General features: G+C 48.3%; 1 protein-coding gene across 1 annotated transcript in view; it reads left to right on the top strand.

Annotated features, from left to right (window-relative positions):
- The first annotated feature begins 2,308 nt into the window (after positions 1–2,308).
- Positions 2,309–23,504, top strand: part of LOC149325452 (uncharacterized) — a 103,392-nt gene continuing 82,196 nt past the window's right edge. The window contains exons 1-3 of the mRNA XM_089563121.1: positions 2,309–2,359; positions 17,613–17,777; positions 22,101–22,315. Coding sequence (XP_089419247.1) covers positions 17,639–17,777; positions 22,101–22,315 — 354 coding nt within the window. The 5' untranslated portion in view covers positions 2,309–2,359; positions 17,613–17,638. The remainder of the gene's footprint in view (positions 2,360–17,612; positions 17,778–22,100; positions 22,316–23,504) is intronic.

Here is a 23,504-nt window from a genome sequence, read left to right on the forward strand (position 1 = left end):
ATCGGCAAAAAGTTTAATTTTAACATGTATGTTAGAGGGCAGATCATTAATGAAGATGAGAAATAAAAGTGGAGCAAGGACGCACCCTTGGGGTACTCCCGACGTAACGAGCGCAATAGAAGAAATATCATTGTTAACTACAACATACTGAGATCGGTTAGTTAAGTAGTCCTCGATCCAGTTGATAATAGGGCCGTCACCTAAAGTTGATGTAAGTTTGCTAATTAGTTTTTTATGGCTTACTCTGTCAAATGCCTTAGAGAAATCAAGTGCAATCAAGTCAACTTGCTTTTGGTTATCAATGCTCTGGAATAAATCATGTGTTAGTTCGAGTAATTGGGTGATAGTTGAAAGTCCCCTTCGAAATCCATGTTGAACAGGCGATAAAATGTTTTGTTGCTCAACATAACTGGTGATATGCTTTAGTATAATGTGTTCGAATAATTTTCCTACCGTGCACGTTAGTGATATTGGTCTGTAATTTGAAACGTCATCTTTGCCTCCTGTTTTGTGTATAGGAATAACTTTCGCGATTTTCCATTCATTAGCTAGACTACAGGTTGATAAAGATTTATTGAACATTAAATGTAAATATTTCGCGTTGACTTCGGCATATCTTTGCAAAAAAGTGTTTGGAATATTATCAGGACCATTTGCTTTTTTTGTATCTATTGATAAAAGTAGGTTCAGAACGCCTGTCTCGGTTATTGTTGGCATGTCTAGCGGTGTTTGATTGCGGTGAATACTCTCCGGTGTGCGGCCATCGTCATCTGTGAACACAGATTGGAAGTATGTATTTAAGGAATTTGCGAAGTTTTGATTTTGTCCTTGGCAACTGAAGGTGTCTTTTTGTGTTTTGGGGCTGAGGTATTTCCAAAATTTTCCAGGGGAGTGTTTTAAAAAATTAGGAAGCGTAACTGAGAAGTAGTTTGTTTTCGCTGCCTTAATTTTTGCTTTCATTTCACGGATGGCGTTCGTGAGCTTATGTTTTACCTGAGAGTCATTTTTTGATTTTAGTGATTTCCTTAGTCGTTTTACTTTGCGTTTCCCATGAATGATATCACGTGTTATCCAGGGATTACGTGTATTTGTTCGTTTGGTCTTCAATGGTACAAAGTTTTTGATGCAGTGCGATACAATGGCCTTGAAGCTTTCCCACAGCGTATCTATATTTGTACCTTGATAATTAGCGAGTTCTTCAAATGATTCGTACTCCGAAATTAGGTAATTAAGTATGCTTGAATCATCAGCGTTTGTGAAGTCTGGGTAAGTAGTTTTCGAGATAGTACGAGCTGCTGTTGCTTGAATGGGTGTGGTGCACAATGTTAGCTTATGATCTGATATGCCATCAAGGACTGCTACGTTGGTTTGATCGATCGCGAAGTGATTGCTGAGGAAGATGAGGTCAAGAATGTTAGATGCACTACCTTGAACACGTGTGGGCTCGTTGATAACTTGGAACAGGTCAAAACTAAGCATAATATCAAAAAGGGTTTCAGAACACGGGGAGCGATACGACATGCTTTGCCAATCTATATCTGGTAGGTTGAAGTCCCCAAGAAGGATCAGTCTGGATTTTTGAACATGTTGATGCATATATTCATATAGTGAGACCAATGCAGGCTGATCTGCCGAAGGACTGTGGTAAACACAACCTACAGTGACAGTGTTCGTTCCAAATATCAACTTACAAAAGAGTGCCTCGGCACCCTCAACTTCTGGTAACATTGCGAAGGGAATTTTTTTGTTTATTAGTATAGCCACACCTCCTCCACGTGTTAACCTGTCTTTTCGGACGATAGCATAGTTTGGTGGGGCAATTTCTTTGTCATTGATATCGTTAGTAAGCCAAGTTTCTGTGATCGCTATGAAGTCAGGTTCGAGGCCGATAAGAAGAGATTCTAGAAGATGATTGGGTAAAACGTAAAAATATTAGAGTATAGTACTTTAGCAGGTTATGTTTCTCGAGAAAGAGCTGATCATCGTTCATTATAGATTTTGTGCACTACTTTTGTACTACTTTCGCCCATATTGTTTACCATTTCGTCTTTACTTAGTAGCGCACACAGCACGGAGCGGTTTGGCGCTCAGAAAAGCTTGTTTAAAGTTCCCCTTTTGATGGGTTTATTGTTTTCCATTCTGCTTCTTCCCAAAATATCAGAGCGGAACGAGACATCAAGCCCCACCATCATGACGGAAACAACCACGACCGCGACAGCCACCACCACCGTGAGCATAACAGAAAGCTCGACCACCACGACAAGCACAACCACCACGACAACCACGACAACCACAACCACTACTACGACAACTACAAGCACTACAACTACAACTTCTTCAACGACAACCACCACAACAAGTAAGCGTTCATTAGAGCACAATAGGGCTGTTGTTGAAGCAAATACTGATTGAACCCAGCAATAACGATTTTCACAATAGCTATCTTCGTTTTGATGCATGCGAAAAATTGCGCAGGGAATTGGCTAAACTCGCCTCCGAGAAACCAACTTGGAATTTTAAACATGCTGGGCTAACTGCCTAGTGACCGATATACCTCTTTTGTGGCCCTTTCCTCTACAGGGGTTTCGACTATCAGCAAGAAGTCTATATCAGACACGTGATACTTGACTAAAATGAGTTAAGTCGAGGAGTTCCGCACTGATATTCTTCATCGAGGCCTTCGCGTGTTTCACGAAAGCTTTCGCATGCTTTTAAAGAAGTGAAAAATCATGTACGGCCCAAAGAAGATAGTGAAATGCTTACGTTGTAGATTTTTCATCTACACAAGTAGCTAGCTTCGAGTGCCCTACCAGCTGGGCATTCAGCTTCTGACGCGCTAACCCAACACAACTTTTGAAAGTCCTCAATGTCCCGTGAGTTTCTTCCGTGTTTAACATTGTATACATGTCAGACAGGGTTATGGACCTTTCATTGCAATGGCATTTGATTGCATTGACCTTTCATTGCATTGCAAGGGTGTGACAAGCACACTTGAACCCTTTTAGCTAGTCAGAAAAAAGGCGGCCACTGTAACGATCCCAGTCTTACTATGGGTACGAGGAGCATAGTTTGCACCCTTTTGGGAGGATGCAAGGGTGTGAGTTAGACACAGAATTGCACCTTTAAGGGTGCAAATTTTTTTACAGTGTACCACTGGCCACAACTGTGTCCATAACGCGTTTTTCGGCTTCTTGGCGACGTCTTTTTGCGAGTAGTTCCTCGCGTTGTTCCGGCGTTTCAGATGCACATTTCGCCTTGGCTCGATCTTGCCTCCGTTGTTGGGCGGCAAGAAGAACTCGGTAGAAGGCGGTAGGAAGAACTAAATTTATCTGCTCTTCTGCGTCGTTTAGCAGCCGCCTCACTCTCCTTGGCTTCCATGTCGAACGCGCCCGCCAGTTCTCCTTCAAGAGCATTATATACACGCAGCGCACTCTCCTCGCGCATGCGCAGTAGCACGCGGCGCACCTGTCGTAAACACGCGGACCGGTTAAGGTCAGGCGGCGGTGGCGGCCGTGGCAAGGAAGCGACGCGCATGCGCAGTAACGCGCGGCGCATCTGTGGGTCAGGCGGCGGAGTCGGCGACGGCTGCGGTGAGGAGGCGACGCAGCTGCGCCTCTCACGACGTCACTTGGTTTTCGCACATGCGCAGAATTGGCGGCTCCCGCACACGCGAAACTCCGCTCTGACCCGCGTAGTGTAGCTTTTCGCTACCAAAACTAGAGAAACCGGCTGTGTCGAGACGTGTGGAACTGCATGCGAATGTCACAAATGGCAGGCTAATATCCCAGTCACGGTGATGGTCTCAGACGTACAAGGAAGTCATGTCAGTGAGGCTACGGTTGAGACGTTCGTCTGTGGGTGGCGAATTGATGACGGACTGAGCAGGAGCGGAGAAGTTGGGCGACCACTTTGGAAAGAAAGCAGCGACCGCGATCGGTAAACAGGTGATGGGGAGCACCGTGGTGGAGTATGACTTCGTCCAGGAGAAAGTCTTGCGACATCAGTGGCGCAGCAGGTTGGGATCACTCGTGTGATAGCGTAGCGCGTCGAGCACTCCGTCGTGACGGCGGTCCATTTCTTCCCCATGGCAGACACCGGATAAGGGCAGAGCAGGTCTAAGCCGACACTAGAAAACGGGTGTATCGGGATTGGAATCGGCTGAAGGTGTCCGGGAGGCAAAACTGAGGGCGTCTTCCGGCGTTGGCAGGGCTCTCAAGCGGGCACATAACGGCGAACACAGCAGTAGAGACCTGGCCAAAATAAGCGGCGGCGCACGCTGTCGTGCCTGAGGTGTACGCCAAAGTGACCTGCCGTGGGAACGTCATGGAGCTGCTCAAGGACGCTACAACGCAGGTGTTGAGGAACCACGAACAAGAGCTCAGTGTGGCCAGGCCGCATATTGCACCGGCAGAGGATATTCTCGTGGAGCACGAACGCGGCGAGGGAAGCATCACAGTTGGTTGGCGGAGAGGCGGTCGATGAAGGAGCGTAGAGAGGAATCCAAGCGCTGTTCTTCAGTAATGTTGCGGAACTCATACATGGACCAAACGCTGGCGCCAGCCTCATATTTGCTGGAGGAAGGCGGATCGACCGGGTGACCGTAGAAGCAATCTGCGCTCTGGTGCAAGCGGCCGGACTTGTGGACGACAGACAATGTATATTCTTGAAGGCGAAGAGTCCGGCGGCCCAGCCGGCGAGTATGGTCTTTGAGCGAAGAAAGTCAGCTTAAGGCATGATGATTCGTTATAACAGATAAGGGGGGCCCAAACAAATAAGGGCGTAATTTTACAATGGCCAAAGCTAGGGCGAGGCATTCCCGCTCGGTGATAGTATAGTTGCCGTCTGAAACAGAAAGGAGACGGCTGGCGTACGCAATAACGCAAAGCTGATTGCGTTGCCGCTGAGAAAGTATAGGGCAACAATGCCATGGCTGCTCACGCCGGTCTAAAGTTCCGTAGAGGCTGAAGGATCAAAGAGAGCGAAGACAGTAGGAGTGGTGAGGGCACTAATAAGGGTTCTAAAGGCGGCAGCTTGGGCGGGCCCCCAAAAGAACCGGACGTCCTTCTTGAGGAGCGTGGTAAGAGAGTGGGCTATTTCCGTAAAGTTCTCGATGAATTGGCGTCGATTCAAGGCAGAGGGCAGACGTATTTTTTTTTGGTGATGGTACTCAGGTGGCGGTAATAGGCGCAGAATCGCCAGATTTCAATTCTTTTTTTAAGAAGCATGAGAGGGGGCGCCCAAACACTACTCGAAGGTTCGATAACGTTGCGAGGCAACATCTTGTTTACCTCCGCCTTGATGGCACGGTTCTCTGAGAGAGAGAGAGAGAGACCCCATAGGGCCGACTGTGTATAGGGTGGCCTCGCCAGTCTCAGTGCCTCAAGCGAAAACAGAGGTTTGACGCAATGGACGGTCCTCAAAGTCCTCAAGGACACAGATCCTCCGTGATCATCCTAGAAATAGGATCCACACGAAAAGGCTGAGATGGAGGGCCGTTGGAGAAGTCAGTCGGTGGGTCAGGAGCTAGGGCACTGTGCAATTGGTCAGTGGGAACAGGTCAGCAAGTGAAATGCCTGCGGAAAGTGCCTTAGGTGACAGGCTGATGTTGAGGACAGGGAGGTAGGTGCAGTTTATGGTGATATGGACAAATACGTAGAAAAATATGACGTTACAAAACAGAATGACAGCTGTGATAGGGCAAGTGATGGAGTCTTCATCCGGGACAGGAGGAGGAGGCGACATAGGGATGTAGACGGCAGCTTGTGGCGGGATACGAGCAAACTCAATAGTGCAAAGGCGAGGTGAGCTGGAGGAGTCGTCATAGCAGGAAGCAGATCCAATTGAAGACGTCCTGAGGAAGAGCAATTGAGAGCTCAATGGACGGTTAAAAAGCCAAGGCCAAGGATTACATATGGTGGTGCGAACTGTAGTCGTGGTGGCGGGTGTTCTGTAGTCGTGGTGGCCAGTATCAATGAGGGAAATTACCGGGACACCATCCACGAGAACATTCACGAGATTACGTTGGACAGCGGGCGTCAAGAGAGTATTTGCAGACGGCGTCAATGATGCAGCGTTACTTCAAGGGGCTGCATCAGCTAGTTTTCCGAGATGTGGGGAAGGAGAACAGTTGGGGCGAGTGGTGGGAGAACGGGAGCGGCGGCATTGTGGGGAAGCTGAGTGGCTGGACCCATGAGCTGGCTGGGCGGATTAGTCAGGGAGTGGATCAAGACGCCGGTAGTAGCGCCGCGGGAGGTAGTCGCTTCGGGGGTCGACGAAAAAGAATGGATGTGGTGGCGGGGTCCAACAGCTGCGGCAGTGACGGGAGATGTGTCCGAAGAGTCTGCAGGTAAAACACTTTGGCCGATCAAACGGAGTACGTTATTCGTCAGGGTTGCGGTACCGGAACCGAGGCGAGAAGCTGTGACTGGAAAAGGCCGGCGAGATAACTGGAGGGTCCGGGCTGTTATTAACGTTGTCCACGACGCAAGCAGAAGGTACGGCCATGTTGGCTACCTCCTGGAGAACAACAGCCTGGATGAGTGCTAGGATGTTGTTCGGCAGTTGCAAGGTGGAAATAGCGGGTATCATCGCCTCCAATTCGCAGCGCACGATGCGCGTTAAGTTAGCTAGGTCGGGAGGATGCCACAGTGTTGGCAGATCATCACATGAGGAGCTTTAATCACACTCGCACGCTGCCGGTCTGATAAAACATTATATTTGTGAACATCAGCGTCGCGTCCCATCTGTTATGCATGCTGACGAGTTCATAAAGCGAGAGCCAGTCGATGACATATATGTCGTCTGTCCTGCAGAATCTGCCTGGTTTGCGGTGGTGGGCCACGACGATGGCTGGCGTTGCTGGTAGAGATGTAGTGGATTCATTATACATGGTCTCGAGATGGCAGCCACTGCGGAGGTCCAGACAGATTGGGGTGCGGGATAGAATTTGCAACCTCCAGCAAATGTTACGTGCTGGCTATAAGCAGCAGAGATAGTCTGCTAGGCAGAGGATCGGCGGCTTGGGACAGTCGCACAGCACACAAGCGCGCAGCGCAGCGTCGTCTTCATTCCAAACACTTCGTCATCCTCCCAGTGTCCGTAGCAATCTGTTGTTCTTTTGTCTGTTCTACATGCATTGTCCCAGCGCTGCGGTTGCCATTGTTCAAGCAGCACAAGCAATTTTAGCATTCTGCAACAGCAAAGAAACGGTATGCAAGAAATTGCCGATTATTAATTCTTAATGAGTAATTCGAGCGCAAATCATCAGCGGTTCCAGCTTTTCGATAGACTGAGGCAAAGAATTCGAGCAAGACATGTATTTACAATTACAGACGTCATTTTTCACACATATTCCTTCTTCAAGAAACACTTCACTAACTGTTCTTGATTGTCATGAAGAAAGCTTTGGGGTCGGAGAAATAGGTGGATAGATGCTCGACTTGCTGCACAAATGCCTGGTTCTCAAACCCGAGGTCCATGCAAGTACTTCGCGAGGTTGTCACGGAGGAGTTCCGCAGGTGGCCTCAGTGATGGCTGATAAAGAACTGGCAGAGAATAAACTATTTCTAAAGGCGAGCGGTACGCAGTGGCGAACAGCTGCGGCTATGAGTTTCGGCTTGGGCGTGTGGGGGATGCGCCAGGAGCACGCGCAGCTATAGCAGCGCGCTGCCCCGACCGCGGAGCTGGTTACGAGGGACAACGGCGACGCCACGAAACGCATGAACGGGCGCCAAAGAGCTGCGCTCTAAAAAAAAAAAAGCAAAGCGCGGGATGCGGCCGCGCGCAGCGGGTGGACAACGATACATCAGCCCCCCTCCCCTAGCACGCCCAATCTTGGACGAGTCCCCGCGTGCAGCAGATGCCATGCGAACACCCCCCGCACCCACGTGTTTCGATCAACCATTGTCATGAAGATAACTCGTACTCCATGCGCTATAAATGTAACTGGTTTAGTTATTGGGGTTTAACGTCCCAAAGCGACTCGGGCTATGAGAGACGCCTATAAACGTAATTGAAGGAGGAATAGGCGTTATCACCTATAATTCGCGGCCAGCGCAATATAAAAGATTTAACACGCTCTGTGGTGTACAGCGCACGTTTTAAACACTGCATTTTCATCTATCGCTTATCAGCCACGCAAACAGTCCTCGGCAGATCACATGTCCATCGCCCTATATAAAGGCACTGTATAAATAAACGTTGTTCACTTCCAGCCTGGCGTCCGACATACACAACAGTTGGCAACGAGGCAGCGACGGCGATGGCCGTCGGCAGGATCTGCGAGTCACGAACGCGTCATGGGACGAATACGTCGAGCGCCTGGAAATGTTCTGCGAAGTGAACCAGATAACGAAAAAAGAGCAGAAAAGAGCAGTCCTGTTGAGCAGCTGCGGCGAATACGGGCTCATTGTAACTTTGGTGAAGCCAGAAAGACCGACAGCAGGAATCTACGAAGAAATCAAGACTGCTGTTCGCAAGCACCTGCATCCAAAGCCTTCGGAGCTGTATGCAAGGTTTTTGTTCTACAGGCGAAACCAGGCTGCCGAGGAATCGGTTGCGGACTACGTCACGGCGCTTCAGAAACTAGCCGAAGACTGCGGTTTTGGCAGCGCCCAGCTCCCGTTGGACGTCATGATGCGGAATTGTTTAGTATGCTGACTCCAGAACGAAGGGGTTCAACAGCGACTGCTCGCAGAACACAGCCTTACATTTAAGGTTGCGTATGACTTGGCCACAACTGCAGAAGCAACCGCTAAGCAACAGAGCTACATACTCCAGCACGGTCGATACGAGACGGACTGCCAGGACATGGTACAAGCAACCCGTGCGAAGCAAGATACCTCAGCGGAGGGGTCCAGCTGTTACCGGTGCAGCAGTAAGCACGCTCCACATTTGTGCCGTTTTCGAAAGGCGACATGCTTTAACTGCAAAAGGGTTGGACATACGCGTATTGCTAAGGCTTGTCGGTCGAAAGACGATAGTAGAACTGCTCGGGAGACAGCGTATGAGCAAAAGAAGAAAGAAGATAAGAGCAAGGGCGTGTAAGTTCATGGTTCAAGTGGTGATTGAAGAGGAGGAAGTTCCGATGGAGGTTGATTCTGGCGCATCGTGCTCAATTGTGAGTGAAGATGCGTTCAGGGTTATTGAAGCGAATCACGGTAAAATACCACTGCAAGATTCTGGAACAACTATCGTAACCTGGTCAAAGTAGGCGTTACCCGTGCTGGGTCAAGCAACTGTCTTGGTGGAATTCAAAGGCAGGATGGCAAAGCTTCCTTTGCTCGTAGTACAGAAGCAAGGCAACAGCCTAATTGGGCGAAACTGGTTTAACCCGTTAGGTATTGGCTTGCGGGAAATACAGCAGGTAAACGTGGAGGACGTGCCTTCGCGATTTCCCGAGGTGTTTCGCAGGGACCTTCCTGGTTTCAACGGACCGCCAGTTCACATCGAACTAAAAGATGACGCCCAACCGGTGTTCCTCAAAAGTCGACCAGTTCCACTGGCCCTCAAGGACGACGTGGCCAACGAAGTGGACCGCTTTGTGCAACAAGGGGTATGGGAGCCCGTCAGCTACTCCAACTGGGCAACACCACTGGTAGTGGTAAGAAAAAAAGACGGAACTTTACGTCTTTGCGGCGACTATCGCAGCACCGTAAACAAAGCTATTAAGAGCAGTGGATACCCTTTGCCCACTACAGCTGAAATGCTTCCAGCTCTAGGTTCAAGCAAGTTTTTTCTAAGTTGGATCTAGCCCAAGCGATAAAGGGTCTGTACAAGGTAAAGCGGCTGCCGTTTGGAATTTCGGTCCCACCTTGGGTGTTTCAACGAGTCATCGACACGGTGTTAGCGGGCATTCCCGGAATGAAAGCTTGTCTGGATGACATATGAATTTCTGGATGTGACGCCGAAGAGCATGCCGAGAGAGAGATTAGAAACTGTGCTATCGCGTCTGCAGAAGGCACAGTTACGAGTAAACAAGGAGAAGTGCGAATTTAACCAGACGAGCATCGAATTCTTGGGACACAGGATTGATGACGCAGGAGTACATCAGAGCCGAAGCAAGACGGATGCCATCCACCAAGCTCCTGCGCCCGCAAGCAAAAAAGAGCTGCAAGCTATTTTGGGATTGCTGAATTTTTACAGCAGTTTCCTCAAGGGCCGGACTGAAGCGGCAGAACCGCTTTATCGACTGCTAGACCGTGACCACGAATGGAAGTGGACAGGTGGGCATCAGCGGGCTTTTGAGAGACTGAAAAAATTACTCTGCTCAGACTCCGTACTTGTGCTCTACGATTGCAAGCATCCTTTAATTTTGTGCTGTGACGCATCGCCTGTGGGGGTGGGAGCAGTGCTAGCCCATCGTGCGGATGACGGGAAGCAGCAGCCCATAGCTTATGCTTCTCGCACTCTTGGCGTCAGTGAACGCAATATGCTCAGATTGATAGAGAGGGTTTGGCTGTTGTCTTTGGCGTAAAAAGGTTCCACCAGTACCTAGCTGGGCGAGAATTTACAGTGATAACAGACCACAAGCCGTTACTCTGCCTGTTAAACACGGACAAGCGAGTGACCGAAGTTGTGACGCCCAGAATGCTTCGTTGGATTTTACTGTTGTCTGCGTATAACTACCACCTTGAGTACATACGAGGCTAAGGCAACTCGAACGCCCATGCACTCAGTCGTCTACCAGCCCCGGGAGACGAGGACGAGCCAAGACAGCCTGAGGACGAGGTCTTGTTGAAAGCGGTCGACTGCGCACCGCTGCAAGCGGCGGACATTGCTGCGCTGATCAAAAAGGACTCAGTTCTCTCCCGGGTAAAGGAATGGCTACTCAGTGGCTGGCCGTCAACACAAGTGGACAGCAAGTTTGCGCCTTATGAGGTGAGACGGTCGGAGTTGTCATTGCATCGTGATTGCATACTGGGGGGGAATTGCGTCATAATTCCAACCGCAGCAAGAGAGAAGGTGCTTCAACTCCTGCATGCAAATCATCCAGGGATGAGTGCCATGAAACATCAGCTAGAGGCCTCATGTGGTGGCCGAAGATGGACCACGAAATTGAAGGGTTTGTTCGTCACTCTCATCCATGCCAGATTAACCGGCAAAGCGATCCCAGGCTCCTGTGCATTTTTGGATCAAGCCAGATCAGCCTTGGAGTAGGCTGCACATTGGTTTCGCTGGCCCAGGTAAAGAGTCGTGGTAGACGCGTACAGCAACTGGGCTGAAGTCGAAATCATGCCATCCATGAAAGCTACGGCTGTCCTCAACAGCTTAAGGAAGATGTTTGCGACACATGGTGTACCAGACATTATCGTTTCATATAACGACACAGCTTTCACTAGCACGGAGTTGCAAATGTTTTTGAAGTGTAATGGCGTGCGTGCTATTTTCACTGCACCTTATCATCCAGGCAGCAATGGTAGGGCGGAGAGGATGGTAAGATAAGTTAAAGAAGCATTGAAGAAGCAGCAGGAAGGTTCGACGCAGTGCAAGATTTCCCGGTTTCTGTTTAAGCTACACACGACACCACATTCGTTCACGGGCAAATCGCCAGCAGAGTTAATGTTCGGACGAAGACTGAGGTCAGCATTGGACAGACTCCATCCGGACCGGCAACACGCGCCTGAGCTACAACGACCGGAGACTAAGAGGTTTCGTGTCGATGACGGGGTCTGCGCTAAAAGCTTTTGTCCAGGTCCAAGGTGGAAGGCTGCCAGGGTTGTAGCAGTCAGAGGTCCGGTGTCGTACGTGGTACAGCTAAACAACGGCGAGCGTCATCACAGTCACCGCAACCAGTTGAGGAGCGCCTGGACGCGGCTCGAAGTTGACCCAGTCACAAGTGAGGACTACCACGTCAGGCTTCCTCCTACAGCTAGGCAGCCGCTGTCTGCTAGCCCAGAAGCAAACCCTGGGGTGAGTCCAGGCGAAGCCACCCAAGTACCGGTCGAGCCGTGAAGATCAACGCGTGTTCGACGACCTGTCGTGCGTTATGGCATTGATGTCTAGCTAGTCAGTTTTGGATTGTGCAAATAATCTTAGGAGAAAGGAGTGTGGTGTACTGATAGCGCATGCGCACGTTTTAAACCATGCATTTTCATGTATCGCTTACCAGCCACGCAAGCAGTCGTCGGCAGATCACATGTCCATCACCCTATAAAAAGGCACTGTATCAAACGTTGTTCAGTTCCAGCCTGGCGTCCAACTGATACACAACACGCTCATAGCGCGTTCTCACACTCTTTCTGTCACATTCGAATTTGATAGGATAGGAAACTTTCAATGTTCAGCAGAAAAAGAGTAGCTGGAGGGCTACCCGTCTAGGCGACGGCCGAGAGGTCTTAGCTCTCGGCGGTGGCTTCGGTTTGGTTTGGTTTGGTTTGGTTTGGTTTATTGGGGTTTAACGTCCCAAAGCGACTCAGGCTATGAGGGACGCCGTAGTGAAGGGCTCCGCAAATTTCGACCACCTGGGGTTCTTTAACGTGCACTGACATCGCACAGCACACGGGCCTCTAGAATTTCGCCTTCAAGAAATTCAGCCGCCGTGACCGGGATCGAACCCGCGTCTTTCGGGTCAGCAGCCGAGCGCCGTAACCACTGAGTCACCGCTGCTGGGCGGTGGCTTCGGCCAGTCGGACAAGTTGTAACTGAGTCTCCGGGTCGGAGCTCAGTAGTAAGGCTTCCCATTGGTCTCTCGACTTCGTGTCTTCTCTCCACGCGGGCATGAGGACATTCGCATAATATATGGTCCAAGGTGGCCCTAAGCTTGTAGTTTGTGCGTTTTTCAGAAACTTTTCCTGTGTACATAACACTCCAGAGGGCCAGGTTTAAAAGTGCGTAAGGTTGTAACCGGCGCCAGCTGATGGCTTAGCATCCGCTTAAGAATTTATCCATGCTGTGTAAATTCTCTGTATCCCGCCATGCGATCTTTGTCTGTGGAGACCAACTCGCTCGGGTCCGCCCGGGAGAGCTCCTGGGCTTTCTCATTACCAGACATGGATGTATCTGCTGGCGTACACACTAGCATAAGTTTTTGGTCATTACATGACGGCTTCGAATTGTATTCCTCAGGGGGAAGAGGCTAAAACGAAGGCTTTCGAATGGAGTACAATAAATAAAACAGCACCCCGCAACACGCCGCTTATGGCAGCATCATGATAATAGAACACTAGGTTTTTTACGACATCATCTCCGCCATTCCCCCCACCATTTAAAATTGCTAGCATACAAAACACTTGTCAGATCAAAATTAGAATATGCCTCACCTATATGGAGCCCGCATCATGCTTGCCTCATGAACGCACTTGAAGCAGTACAAAACAGAGCAGCCAGATTCCTTCATTCTTCATATTCCTACAACATCAGTGTGTCAGCGTTGAAAGATAAATCAGGGTTATCACTCCTCTCAGTTCGTCGTGCGACCGCCAGCCTTTGCTTATTCTACAAACTTTACCACAGTTCACTTTCCTGCGCGGCCTATATCATCCCGCCAACCCGCATATCTCATCGCACTGTCATCCTTTCCAAGTTTCTCGACCACGTGTCGGCACGGTCACTTTTGCAGCCTTAATTTTCCCCCGTACCATTGTGGACGGGAACGACCTTCGCAGAGATATTGGAGCCATTATGTGCTCCGCCATCTTCGCTGATAATCTTCATGCTCATTTGTTATCGTGTTAACACTTTGCGCCTACGAATATTGTACCCACCCCTTATGCAATGCCCCTTACCAGGCCTTTAAGGAAAATAAATGAAATGAAAAGATCAAAGTAGGCCGTCATGGCGTGTGCTGATTGCCAAGGCCCCACGCGCCAGTTGCCAACCAGCTTCAAATGGCGCAAACCGCACTTCGAACCTATCGCAGCAAGCATCAAATAAATGCCTTGTGTTGCAACTTAAAAGCGACATACACCCGTTCGAATCGCCGAAACTGATCGCCGGACTTACGAGATATCGAAGGCTTGCGTTACAAACCACTGCGACATATCTTTCCACGCGGTCGCGCCTTCCATTTACTTCTCGCAGAACCTGTACAGTGATGAACAGTCTGCGCAGAAAAGTTGTAAACAACGGGTGGAAAAATTCTACGAGGGAGCTGGCCCTTCACGTTAACAAGCTCCGTCCGTATCTTACCCGCTGGGACATGCGTGATAGCGACGCCAACGCTTGCGGAAAATACGCGCAAGCACCTCGCTGATCCCTGCAACGTGCGATACAGAGGCTAGTTTCGTTTGGTCATCACTTCCCCTTTACGTGGAAGCCGGCTGCTTCGGTAGAGCTAATCTTCTTTCCGTATTCCGGATGATCGAAAAGGAATTGCTGCTTATTTGCAATTTGTTTCCGATTATTTCCATCTCGTGGTTTGGAACGACGACTTCCTCTGCCAGAACACAGCTGCTTAGTGTCTCGTAGGAGCGGCCAGCGAGGCCCACCGAGTACACCGCGCCACCGGTGATTACGAAACTTCGATTCTGCGCCGCCGCGGCGGCCGTGGTGCTGGCTATCGGTGAAGGGCGAAGGGATGCCGGGATAATGAAACATAGGGCATTATGGGTGTACATCAGATATGAAGTACTAAGAGGTATATGGAAAAGAATAATGGTGCCGGGCCTTACTCTCGGGAATGCGGTTCTGTGCTTAAGGGCAGATGTTCAGCCGAGATTCGAAGTAATTCAGAGAGCTGTTGAAAGATTAGCACTAGGTTCCCATGGCCAAACCACATACGACGCAGTACATGGGGATATGGGCTGGGCATCTTTCGAAGCACGGGAAGCTTAAGTGAAATACTGTATGAAGAACGCCTGAGGAAACTGGACGATAACAGGTGGGCAGCTAAGGTATTTAAATACCTATACAGATAGATCGTTGACTCAGAGTGGCGTGGAAAATAACTAGGAAACTAACCAGGTAAGTATGCCGTACACGAAGACGGAGAAAGAAGGTTAAAAACGACGGGTGAAAAACGCGAAAGTTAAAAACTGTATTAATTCAATGAAAGAAGAGCATACTGTAGAATTATACCTACTACTGGAAAAGGCAGATCAGGAAGGAATTGTTCTATGATAACTCAAGAAGCTGTGCCCTACTATTGGAGCTAGGTCAGGATGTCTTAGTATGCGCAGCTACAAAAAAAAATTAACGATGATGATGACCCATGTGCTGTGTGTGGTAGATCTGCAGAAACAGTTGAACACCTCATACTGAAATCTGATGGCATCCATCAGGATGTCGATGCAGGCACAGTCACTCTTCCTGAGGTCCTAGGGTTTAGAGATAACAAAGGTCAAGTAAAGAAATCTGCGGCGGATGTTAGCAAATAGCGATTCGAGGATTGGTGGCTGAAAAGCAGAGGTGGGTCATACAGTTAGAAGTGTAGGAAACCGTAGTGAAAGAAAGTGGCGAATTTTGTTGACAGTTTACGACACAATTAAACAAAAATAAAGACGAAAAAGCCAAGCATGATTGCAACTGCCACCACCCCGTTTCGAAGGGGGCGCCGGTATGTTCCATCCATCCATCGGAGCCGACGCGCTGGCTTGGCAGCAGCCCCATATGTCGCCGAATTATCGTCTTTATTTGTCCGTATGCACTGCGCTTCCTAACATTGTTTGTGCTAGCGTAGTAAACGTCTTCTGAAACCCTGAATCCTTGTGGTTAAGCTAGTTTATGAGATACGACGAAAGCACAGTTTTGTGTGTAACCCACTAGCTTGCGTCAGTCGTCTTGTGTCCTGCGATTTTGGAAATAAAAAAGCATTTGTCGTTTAAATGTCTTCTTGTTTATTGTAGTGCAGCAGCCGCTCTCGCTGACTGTGGTGAAATGTGGTGGTGAAAGACGATGGCGATCATTAGGCGTGAAGCTCGGTCACAGCCCGAACGCGTGGCCCGAACCTTTGCTGAACGTTACAAAGCGACCTAGGTTCTGTTGAGCCACAACCCCCTCCTACAGTATTAAATACCTGCAATGACTCAGAAAAGGGAACTTGCCAAGTAATTTCTGTAAGCGAAACAATAAAAATGTACATGAATTCGCACAAAGATATTATTCGCATGGGCAGTTAATTTTTACATCACATGAAGCTCTACTGAAGACGTAATTTAACGTGTTGTATTATCTACTGACGCTGCTTAGAGTATGCTCACTAATAGTCTTTGTCTATTTTTGCAGGGAGCTTACTTAATTGTTTTTGTGTGGGCAAAAGTACGTTATCAAATAATGGAGCTATAAATTTTTGAGTATTGCGGACGTCTCTAAAAGATGGCGAGTAGTAATTTAGCTTTCTGGAAGTAATTTCGGCCCAGTAAGCGCCTAATTTGGGAACCAATTGCCAAGCTCGTGTTGTTCATGAGCGCAGGAGTCTTCTTTTCCTTCTCTTTTGTCCTTATCTTCAGTCTTTTAGACGACATACCTCGATAACGAGACACTAATCCGCAGCATGGCTTTACGCTACATGCGGCAGCATGCTGGGATGTTCTCTTTCCCCGTTTCCACAGTAACAGCCGTATGTCTGCATTTCTTCTCAGCCTTCAATGTTTTCTGCATGTCTTTTTCTGATGCACCGCTCGCACGAGAGGACAGAGCGCCAGATCAGCCTTCTCTGGTTCTGGGAAAGCAGGGGTCATTTGTATGTCGAGTACAAATCAAAATTGTCAGAACATCTGTTGGCTTCAGCACCTTGTGCTTCATTCCTTTCCTGTAGTTTTCCGCTTTGAAACGCAGCGTGCACACAAGAGCACTTGAGCGTTACAAAGCCAATTTATACAAAGATACAAAGCCAATTTATGGCCTTGTATCTGCGCCTTGCCGCGAAATTTTGCGCGGCCCACATTCTGAACGTTTACGTTCGATCCCAGTTCATGGTAAGACACTTCGGGATTTCTTGGAGCATTAGATTTGCAGCATGTGCGGCACGCAATGGTGTGAGGGCATTCTCGAAAAGCCCGTGGAGCATATGGCAGAAATATAACTTACGTGACAACGGATGTATACTATAGAACTTATTGCATTGGAGTTTTTTCGTTTGATGGAAATCTAGAACAGCACAGCACAAGTCCGGCTCTTCGGAAGCGTGCTGCATGACAGCACGTAGCAGCAGCATGGAATACCACCACACGTGCGATAAAATTCTTTTTAAGTGCAGTTTAGCTGCGTTTTGTACGTGGACATTAAAGAGTAGATATAAAAAAGATAACAGAAATGTAACTATAGTCGGATAGAACACAAGAACGAAGCAACAGGTGTTCTTCCAAGGAGGCCGCGAAGCCATTGGCGTCAACAATTTTTATGAAATCGTAGTTAATCCGTTTGAGCCGTGGTTAATCCTCTTTCAACTGCCTCCGCCTGACGCAGAGTGAGATTGAATTGTTGACAAGCAGCGCGATGGGAAGCGGTGGTACATGGGTTTCGGTTTATGAATGGCACTTCCCATCTTGTTGGGTTCCTTAGTTGTTTTGTACATTTGTTCTTTGTTATGTGCATCCAAATAGGGGTCGCATCTCTACTAATAAACACTCGAAAGTTCGCGCACGTTACATGTCTCGTCTTTCTGTTGTTTGTTGGAAGGCCTCGTGGTTAATTACAACAAGCCAACAACTTAAAGCTGCTCTTGTTCTTTTCAGAAGCGCCGCCGCTGCTGTGCCATTTAATGAGCGGGGAGCATTTTTTTCTGACGCAACAGCGTGACAGAAGGCAAAGGTTACGAACCCAGCAGCTGCCGCCGACGGGTATTTGTGATATCTTTATCCTTTTTGCACCTCAGGAAGAAAGCAGTGGCGGCTTCCCAGGTAAGAGCTCTTGCTTGTCATTGTGCATGCGGCTTTCATATCGTCGCAAGTAAATGGTTACCATTTTGCGGCGACGCAGCCACGAAGCCGGGGCACAGCCGTTGTAGGAATTTATATTATGGGGCAGCCTGTACTGTTTGGGGTTTTATTTTATCAGCCCAAAAGAATCTGAAAGAGCTCTGTGACGCAGGAGTCGTGCTTATTTCGTAGGCAGGCAGTTCATGCAGTCTTTTCTGTTCGTGAGTAGTCCGTCATCCTGGCGGGACGACTTGCGGAGGCAGTACAGTCATAATTTTATTCACACGCTACGAATTACTCTTCTTCGGGCAACAATGAAAAAATTAGCGCGCTACGCGCTATACACAATAGCACGTAACGCCGCAGCTAGGCTCGGCCAGTGGCACTGCTGTGACGTCAGCCGGCGCAAAACAGACGAAGCCTGTAGCGCACAGTACGAATATCAAACACGCGATCCAACCATGATCATACTTTCCACAGATCGCAAATTGCGCAGCGCGACTTTGCTGGCAGGAGCGGCTGTAGCCCACGCTGGTGTAGCGACCGCGCTTAATTCCCTTTACTCGTAGAAACTTTCCAGCCGTTGTTTCAAAACTTTTCTGCGCCGACTGTTGATCACTGTACAGGTTCTGCGAGAAGTAAATGGAAGGCGCGACCGCGTGGAAAGATATGTCGCAGTGGTTTGTAACGCAGGCCTTCGCTATCTCGTAAGTCCGGCGATCAGTTTCGGCGATTCCAACGGGTGTTTGTCGCTTTTTGGTTGCAACACAAGGCATTTATTTGATGCTTGCTCCGATAGGTTCGTAGTGCGGTTTGCGCCATTTGAAGCTGGTTGGCAGCTGGCGCGTGGGGCCTTGGCAATCAGCACACGCCATGACGGCCTACTTTGATCTTTTCATTTCATTTATTTTCCTTAAAGGCCCGGTAAGAGGCATTGCATAAGGGGTGGGTATAATATGCGTAGGCGGAAAGTGTTAACACGATAACAACTGAGCATGAAGATTGTCAGCGAAGGTGGCGGAGCACATAATGGCTCCAATATCTCTGGGAAAGTCGTTCCCGTCCACAATGGTACGGGTGAAAATTAAGGCTGCAAAAGTGACCGTGTAGACACGTGGTCGAGAAACTTGGAAAAGATGACAGTGCGATGAGATATGCGGGTGGCGGGACGATATAGGGCACGCAGGAAAGTGAACTGTGGTAAAGTTTGTAGAATAAGCAAAGGCTGGCGATGCCGCGACGAACTGAGAGGAGTGCTGTAGGTGTTTGCAGCGCACACGAAACACGGACGGACAGTGCTGTGTTTCGTTCCCTTTTCTGTCCGTCCGTGTTTCGTGTGCGCTGCAAACACCTACAGCATGAAAAACCAACTAGCCCAAGAAAAGACGATTCTGAGAGGAGTGATAACCCTGATTTATCTTTCAACGCTGACACACTGATGTTGTAGCTTTCATTCTGCTTCTATCATCGCCCGGTTATCAGCGTCTGGTTGTGATGCGAACAGGAAAAACAAAGAACTGATCGGGTTGCGGTCGGTATCTAACGTGGCCATTTCCGAACCTCTCGATTCTGGCATTGAGCAGAACATTGTTCCTCTCCCACCAGCAGAAATATGCCGTTCCAGTGGCAAAGCGAGAAAAACGAACGTCAAAGGAAAGACAGGCAAAGCTGTCGCTAAGCGTGAGAGTACGCCTATCTCTGATGGCTACAGGCAGATGAAGTAAAATAGTTCTTGGGCCACGCGTCCCGCTGTTCCCATTTTATTTTACGCTGATATGCGTTCACCGTCTTGGGCTTGCTGTCACCAACAACTTTAGCTGTACCAATAATAGAAAAAGGGGAAAAGTTTGACGTAGGTAAACAATGTTCTGCGCAGTTGTTTGTGAAAGACGTCATGATAGAGCTGTAGCGGCGCCGCTCTCTTCCCGCATGCAAACAGGTTGCCGCATTTATACCTTGCTTCGTAAGCTAGGCTGGCTGCCGGGTATACAAGACTGAGGAATGGCACGAGAAACGACTTGAAATATAGGAACTATATCAGTTTCATACATAGCAGTCAAGGCTGCCAAAGCTAGCCCACCCGTTCGCGCAAACTACGTCACACCCGAAAGGTAGTTCGCCATTACATCAAAGTAGAACCAGGCATATTTTGTTGCCACAAATATCAAGCACCGTGATTATCAACTTTGTTCCGGCACCTTGTTGCATCGCTTGCCATATTTTCATGTTGCGACTGATCTAGATTTCGTGAAGAAAACGGCCATCTGGTGGTGTGATACCAGGCTGGTAGGGCGAATCGCTCGGGCTCCATCCATATCTGAAAAGTAGTACACACTCAGTGAAAACTATGGCCAGAAGGCCCGAACACTGAGCGCCTTACCGATTCGAACGTTATTCCCAACGCTAGCTATTTGTTTACCGCTCCTTGTTTTCGTCCAAGCACTCACCATTGCTTCGAGAGGAACGAATCATACGTGGGGGAGCAATATGATTTTGCGGGCGCACTATTTCCGCAGCGATCGCTGCGTTGCCTGCCACGAAGAAACGGTTCATACAAGCACTCATGACGCGTCTCTTTTTAAGCTAAAGGAATGAACTGCTTCCAGTTGTGCACATGGTAGTAATGTTTTACCGTTCTATTTTCTACTGCAAAATATATTTCTCTGGTAAGTGCTGTGGCACCACGTTCTAGGAGTGTTTTCAACTAAACGTTGAAACTGATGTCGCATTTGGTGCCTTGTAGGCGACCATGAAGAACATATATGGACTTTGGAATCATTGCTACTCTTGGGCACGCTCATTTTGAAGCCGGCAAAATGCTTTCAGGGAAAGGCACGGCAATCACCCACTGCAATATCAGAAGCAGCTGCGCAGTGCTGAATTTCCAGATAAATCTGGTTCGATCTCGCGTCACAAAGCGATGAAGCCGTTTGCCGGCGGTTCTCAGCGCAGGCAAATAAACATTACAAAGCTTCCATTTATATATATTATGGCATCATCGCTTCGCCATCTATTTCAAGAAAAGTTGCTGTGCTGGAAACAGTATGCGGCTGGTGTTCTTGTTCGGCTTTGAAGCACTCTTGTAGTGGTCGGGCGTTATAGAAGGTGACGTGGCGCGGTTGGCTAGTCGGTTTTGAGCAATTCTGAGTAGAGACTAGTTGACGTTCCTGATGATGCGACTGAACTGATGAACGCGGAGGGCACTGCGACGAAGACAGCGCCTTGATTCAGAGAAAAGCCGCTCTCCCGAAGACGGTATAACCGCGGACAGGTAGTCTCGTTGCATCCGGTGCATCCGGCGCAAGGTAAGAGGAAAACCATTACTACCTGACTGGCTTGAAGGTGTTGGTCATGGCTGGTTTAGATAAATGGATGTAAATATATTTTTATTCCAATAATTTTAATCTCCAATCTAATCTCGTTACGCCGGCTCTTACCTTTTGGTCCGAATATGGCTACGACAGCCTAGAATTAAGGTGTACTGGTGTTCAGCGGCATGATTTGACAGGCACTCAGTTACTGCTCCACTTTGCACGTGCGGAAACCTTTTTTATTTTAGAAGGAGGAGGAAAACCTTTTATTAGAAAACTATACTGGGCTCGTCTCTTTGAGCGGAGCCCTCAGTTCAGGGCTCTACGTGCCGCCGCGATCCTGAAGGCCCAAAAGAGCAGCTGTCTCTGGCCTTGTGGATTCGTGCCTGTCAGATCAGTCTCATGAAGGGCTCTCAGTCAAGGGCTCACAGTCCATGACTCCGCTTTCCACCGCTATTTTGTCGGCACGCTCGATGAGCCGGCGGTGGTCACTCGCCTCCGTGCTTGTCAGGACACCTTCCCAAGAGGAAGGGGTGGGGAGGTTTATAGGCGGGACGCCACTGGGAGGTATTGTGCAGGCCCAAACGGAATGATACAGTGTAGGTCAGCATCCTTGGCAAATCGGGCAGAGGGTGAGGAAGAACAAGTGTTTTGGAAATTTTGAAATCTTACATGAGGGCATTGTTACATGAGGGCCTTACATCTTACATGAGGGCCTTACATGAGGGCATTGTTAATCTGACATATGAACTGCTACAATCCACGAAGCAACCTACGTTTGTCGCCATCCAAAATCCGTAGCGTAAATTAAGTGCCACCATCTGTATGATGGACGGAGGGGAGACGTTTTGTTTAGCCACATAATTTCAGTACTACTATAGCGTATACTACTATACGAAAGGCGACACAATCTACTTTCTTCATAATGCTGACACTTTGCTTAATTTTTTCATTCCTTCTACCCCCCCCCCCCCCCCCCCCCCCCCGCCCCCAGAATCAGGCTACCAATATTTTACAGGCCTTGGAAAAACTACACCATTTCTTTTCTACTTGGACTACGGCCCTTCCACGGCGGGCAAGTTAAGATGGCCCGCCTTCATCAATGATGCCAAGACTCTCTACAGTACGATGACATGTCGAGGATTCGGCATACTCCTTCGATCCTACGCAACCGACGTCTATGCTGACAAGCTCAGAGAGCTTTTTACGGTGAGAACATCGCCTTGGCGACGTGTTTGTCGAAGTTACTGCTTTAATGAACACATTGCCAGTGAGGCTTATTCTTCAAAGCATTTTGCAACATGTTTCGTGTTCATCGCTTTTTCTGCGGAGAGAAGTCTTTCTCATATTTTCATCATTCACGCAACTGCTTTGCATCTTATGCAGTGAAACGTTTTCTCCGCTACTTTACGCATTTGAGTCTACAGCATGATTGCAGAAAACTATGTGAGATTAACCATCAAATAAGAATATGAAGTCGAGCAAAAGAAAAGAAAATGCCTTCCAATGCCCAGTTGATGGGAAAACACTGCACCTTTCTTCTGCTCTGGTGAGTCTGGAGGGAGAAGGGAATGCGACAGCTATTTCTTCTTGAATTAATGGAAAAATCTGCCACGAAATATTAACCTAGCAGAGACCCCACGCAGCAAGTCAAGAAGGCGATGCAAATTATGATCAAAATTACAACGCAGTTTCCTACAATACGTGTAAGCCACCGTAAGCGACAAATATCGAGTCAGAAAACTGCATGTGAAAACTGTGAAATTGATGTGAAAACTAGATAATAGTTTTTTTATTCGGATGCAATTTCTCCTAATACAGGCGTGAATGCATGACCTCAAATGCAATTAAAATATGCACAGCAGCCCTGGATTTATAAAGAAGCTGAAAGCACACCCGATAGAGTCTGCTTTCAAAGGAAATAACCAAGTGAAAAAACTGCCTTAGCATGCGGGTAATACTTTTCCTAGATATGAAGCTTGCCTACCTGTGTTACTCTAGAGGAATAGCTTAGCCTTGGTGAAGGCGGCAGACCTGCGTGTCGCGGTTTTTCCTAGGAGGAGCTTATCATTTGCTGATCTTTAACAGTGGACTCAGAGCTGTAATTTTTAAGGCAAGAACATACTCCATTCGTAATATACCATATCAACACTTTTTGTCATCAAACGTAGCAGCAAAGTGCAGAAAAGGGAAGGAAAAACCGTCACTTACAGCATAAATAGGTTTAATTACGCCAGCAGGCATATGTCTGAATCCATGTGCGCAAGAATAATCAGATACGAATAGTGGAAGCGAGAAGCAAGAAAATAAACAGCACGGAAAATAACTATAGGCAAAAAAAAATCTGAAAACCGTACAACATTGCTTAAATACTTATCTTAGTCAGGCAGAAACTGCC

This window comes from Amblyomma mixtum, chromosome 10 (genome assembly GCF_055824585.1).
Source record: "Amblyomma mixtum isolate Tamu chromosome 10, ASM5582458v1, whole genome shotgun sequence".
Classification (NCBI taxonomy): Eukaryota; Metazoa; Arthropoda; class Arachnida; order Ixodida; family Ixodidae; genus Amblyomma; species Amblyomma mixtum.